This window comes from Sinocyclocheilus rhinocerous, unplaced genomic scaffold (genome assembly GCF_001515625.1).
Source record: "Sinocyclocheilus rhinocerous isolate Xijiao unplaced genomic scaffold, SAMN03320098_v1.1 scaffold38, whole genome shotgun sequence".
Taxonomy (NCBI): Eukaryota; Metazoa; Chordata; class Actinopteri; order Cypriniformes; family Cyprinidae; genus Sinocyclocheilus; species Sinocyclocheilus rhinocerous.
Window position 1 is genome coordinate 107,588 of NW_015666482.1, and position 5,001 is coordinate 112,588.

Sequence of the window (5,001 nt, forward strand, 5' to 3'; positions counted from 1 at the left end):
TATATATATATATATATATATATAAATAAAAACCTATAATAATTCCTCTAGTCTACCACAATAAAACATGCTTTCTAAACATTTTTATAATTATTTTTACTTTATATAAAATAATAGTTAATAATTGTTGTTTATTCTGACTTGAGTAATTTGAAAATAAGCTATTTTACATGTAAACACTTTTACATTTTATACACAGAGAAGCACTTCTGTGATTTTCTTAGTAGGTAGAAATGGAGAAAAATGAAAATAATTACATGCATTTTCCTTTTCATAATCCCTTAATCTTCAGAAAGCCACAAGAAAGACAGACAGAGTTCGGCCAGAGGAGAACGACATCTCTGGTTTGACTGATGAAGAGTTGAAGGTTCAGCTTATGAAGTATGGAATCCATTCAGGACCAATTGTTGGTGAGTATCACCATTTTTTACAGTCAAATTGAGTTTGTGAATATTGATTGCCCACTATGAATGTCCTACATCTGTAGATTTGTGAAGGTTTGCATTGTATTGTTTCACAGCCTCTACACGTAAGGTGTATGAGAAGAAGCTCCAGCAGCTCCAGGAGCAGCCGCCGGTGGAGAGCAGCCTGCCTGAACCCGAGACCACCATCCCGGACGCCCTCACCATCAAAGCAGATGGAAACCAGAACGGCAACACACATTCAGCCGAAGATCAGTACAGCGACAAAGAAGAAGGTGAAACAGGGATGATCAGTACTGAAACAAGCTTTTTGCATTTGCACTTTTAAGTACCACATTTTCCTGAAAACAAGTCGTGCCTGAGTAAAAGCCGCACAGGGTCAAAATCGCATTGTTGAGAGAGAAACAAAACACAATTGAGTTGAATTTTACTATTGCATTCACAAATAATGTAGAATATTTGTAAAAGAAACATTTTCAAACATTATAAACACTACAAACATTAATTATAAACAACATTTAGGCTATTATAAATCCTAAACCTTTAAACAATTCTGTTAAGTGAAACTGGAACCGGCATTGGCATATATTTGTTTGCCTTTGCGTGCTTGGAAATAAATGCATTATTTAGGTCGGTTTGGAATATAAAACATAGGATGCTTCAGATTATAAAAATACAGTATATAATCTCATTATTATTAATAATTATTATAATATATGATATAATGTATAATAATTATCATTATTAATATTTCACCAAGATAAGTTTTGTGTTATTGATTTATTTCTACATTTTAACACAAATCATTTGAATATTATGTATTATACTTGCTCTTGGTAGAGCAGGAATTATTGATATTGAGTCTTTTTGGATTTGCACTATAAAGTATGTCAGCTCATGCACTTTCAAGTAGATCAACTTAATCCTTTGTTATTCATTTAGTAGTGTTCACTAAGTCAACTGTCGACCTCCTCAAATGTTGCGTCTTTTTGAGGAGAGGTGTGTGATTCTTTTACTAAGCTATCAGACTTTGCATGTGATCCGAGTCATCCAGACAAGCACATTTTCTTCATCAAATGTAGACATTTAATTGTGGCAGTCGAAGTTGCTTAAGATTAAAAAGAGTTTAGTCTTCCAAACGTTGCACTAGAATTCGAATAATGACTGAAAGTTAAATATTTATGGTTATATTAGGTTTCTGTTTAATCAGTTTTGCTTTTTGATTGGCAGAAGTTGATCCTGTACCAGAGCCGGTTCCCGTTGTGACTAAGCCGGTCCGGAGCAGAGGAAAGACTCCAGTCACCACCAGGACCAGCAGCAGACAGCGCACTAAAGTAAAGAACAAAGTCAACATGCATATTAAAAAGATCATAGTAGAGTCTTAATTTGTGCTGCTCAATCTCATCTGCTGTGCTCTGTAATAGTTGAGTTTTCTTCTATTCAGCAGCAGGTGGTGGAGGAGACGGCAACTGTCACCGAGGAAACGTCTGTGGATGGAGGAGATATTTTAAAGGAAATCTTCCCCAACGAACCTGCCACACCAACCGGAATAACGTTAGTATGAACATGCTGCTTGCATTATTCCAAATATGACCTGTCACATATTTGCTGAATGGAATCAGATACTTTTTTCTTACTAATTCTGGGGTGCTGATTCAAAAACAGAGCCTGTTTTGTTCTAGATCGTCACATTTTCTCAGAACATATGATGCATTTCATTGCATTTTTGCTTTCGACAACCATTCGTAAAGTGTGTTCTCCCTTAATCAGCAGAAAAACTGCCACACACATTCTGTCAAAAAATGATTCCTGTCTTCATCTGAGCCAGATTACAACTATCTGTTTTTACACATATCAATTTATTTTAGGCCTAATCCTGATTTCAAGGTTAGAGTTACAACCAGCGACAGAAGAAAACGCAAACATGAGCCAGATGTTTTCTGCTGCATCTGTGGGTGTTTTACTACAGCCAAACAGTGACAGATTTTGTAAATAAATAAATAAAAGCTTATTTTGTGAACATGAAATGGAGTATTTAAACATATTTTTCCACTCCTTTGCAGACTGTAAGTTAAATAACATGCATAAATATATTTTGATATAAAAATAACATTTTGAATACTTCTTTTTGCCCTTAAAACAAATGACAAATTACAAAACTTTTACAATTTGACTGCTTTTCTTGTTTTATTAGGTGCATCAAAGCTGTGTAATTTGAAAAATCTTTCTTATTTAAAAAAACAAAACTACATGTTGGAAAGTTTTAATTGATATTTTTGAACTCACCTTCAGTCAAATTCCTCCCTTTGAGATCAGACCTATTATTAATCGTTATATATTAAATAAGTGGCAAGAAGAGTGGGATACATGTACAAATAATAAATTACATGAAATGCATCCAGAAATTTCAAACCGATTTTTAATCTCTTTTAAAACTAGATTTGATCAAGTGGTATTTACCAGACGTCGCATACAGTAGGTCAGGGTTCCTCAAATCTTGCCCTGGAGTTTAGCTCCAACCCTGATCAAAGTCACCTACCTGTGATTTTCTAATGATCCCGAAGACATTGATTAGCATGCTCAGGTGTGTTTGATTAGGGTTAGAGCTAAACTCTGCAGGAAAGTGGATCTCGTGGGCCAGATTTGAGGATCCCTGCCGTAGGTCATACAAGACTGACTCATGCATTTTTGCTTAAAGGCTTAGAAGGTGAAGACCCTACTCAATGCATGTTCTGCAAGATTCCCCTTTCTGTCAAACATATTTTATTGGACTGTCCAGCTTTTAATGTATGTAGAAAACTCTTTTATGAAGTGAACTCACTTAAAGAGTTATTTAGTATAATTTTGCCAGAAAAAAGAAAAGTCTCGTGTAATATAACTTGTTTGTTTTTTTGCTGGTTTTTATTGTATTTGTTATACTTGTATTTTTTGAATTGTTTTTGCCATGAAAATAGATGCTGACATGACATTAAATAAAAATATGCTACTACTGAACTCACCTTCATCAAATTAGTTAATATTAGTTGCAGGGCTGTGTTATCAGTTCTTTAATTAAACTCTATAATAACATTGTATATCTGAACAGGGTCACATGTCGGAGGCCGATCCACGGTGCAGCTGGCCGTCCGGTGAAGCCACTGAGCCTCTGGTCCGAGGAGTCCCTCCAGCAGCAGAACACTTACACAGTGACCAAATCCTCCGTCACAGACGTTCGCAGTGCAACGCCGGCCGCCCATCTCAAACCCCGCTGCTGGTTGGCTTTCTGGTCGAAGCTTCTGCTGTTCATCACACTGGCTGCGTCTCTGTATTACGCCTTCCAATACGTCACCGCCGATCAGATCAACGCCTGCCAGCTCTATGTCCAGGACAATGTCATCACGCCCATCGTCAATTACATCAGCTGGGAAAGCCCAGCCGAGGGTGGCGACGGCAAATGAGCGGCCCGGTCCCTCAACCAGCTTCAGCATGCATCTACTGTTAGACTGATTTTCTAGTGCTTTACGGAGCGACGCGTCGGCAGGGTTCGGGGAGGGAGGGATTCTGGTTATTGCAGTTTGACCTAGCAGTCACATCTGAATAGACTCGTGTTTCAAGTAGTCTTTAACTCTGTGCATCGTGTGTTTTGATCTTGCTTTCTGATTTTACGGTTTTGTAGCATTCGAGACGACGTAGAGAAGTGTAGTAGTGACTGGCTAATAGTGAATCATTCTCTGCTCAGTGGCATCACAACGAGAGGTTACGTGCCGAGACATGGCCAACACAAGCACAATTTGGTTTCACACACATCGGGGCTAGACGGAAAAACCTGAAGCTGAATGTTTGCGAAAATGGTTTATTTGATAGTTCTGATAGGTCCTGAATAATCATGAAGTTTTTATTTTAGCACGACTGAATCTGACTTTATGAAGTGTCGCTAATGAGACCAGAGTGAGAAAATTGTTCTAGCATAACAGGTTGAATCTCACAGAAAATATGTGGATCATGTTTCACCATAAAAAAAGTGTATATATATATATATATATATATATATATATATAATGCATACTGCATAGTCTTCAATCAAAACTCATTACCGTAAAACTGTAAAAAAATTCATTTGCATTACTGTAATGGGAAAAAATGACTGTTGTGCAAAAAAATTATAGCAATCTGATTTTTAAAACTATATATGCATATTTTGTTTTTTTAAATAGCCATAATAATTCAGTTCAGCCACTTTGAACACTTAATTTACAATTAATAATATAACATTATTTTTTGCATTACAGTAATGAGAATTAAGTGCTTGATTAAAAGTATTTAAAATAATTAACAAATAATATTGTTGATTTTGTGGTGAAATGTGACTTTTGCATATTCTTGACAGGTTTCGTGAGATTGACCCAGTAGCATTTGTTTTTAATGATTTGTTGCATTGAAATTTTTTTAAACTACTGAACTACCACCTCAGATAATGCTTGGTTTTAGCACTAGACATATTGATCAATATTTATTTTTTTATCCAGAGCTTGAAAGAAAATGTGATCTTATGAACATCTCATGTAGTGAGTAACGCTTCACTTCTGGTGAGAGGCAGTCT

The 5,001-nt window shown here is 36.1% G+C and overlaps 1 protein-coding gene across 2 annotated transcripts in view; it reads left to right on the forward strand.

The window, feature by feature from the left end:
* The window catches only part of LOC107732303 (lamina-associated polypeptide 2-like), a 6,232-nt gene extending 1,795 nt beyond the window's left edge, over positions 1–4,437 (forward strand). Inside the window, exons 3-7 of one of the 2 annotated variants that reach the window (XM_016543584.1) lie at positions 293–410; positions 521–697; positions 1,653–1,756; positions 1,867–1,976; positions 3,508–4,437. In XM_016543584.1, the coding sequence (XP_016399070.1) occupies positions 293–410; positions 521–697; positions 1,653–1,756; positions 1,867–1,976; positions 3,508–3,859 (861 nt within the window). In that variant the 3' untranslated portion in view covers positions 3,860–4,437. The remainder of the gene's footprint in view (positions 1–292; positions 411–520; positions 698–1,652; positions 1,757–1,866; positions 1,977–3,507) is intronic. The other variant, XM_016543585.1, reaches the window with a different exon arrangement.
* The last annotated feature ends 564 nt before the right edge of the window (positions 4,438–5,001 follow it).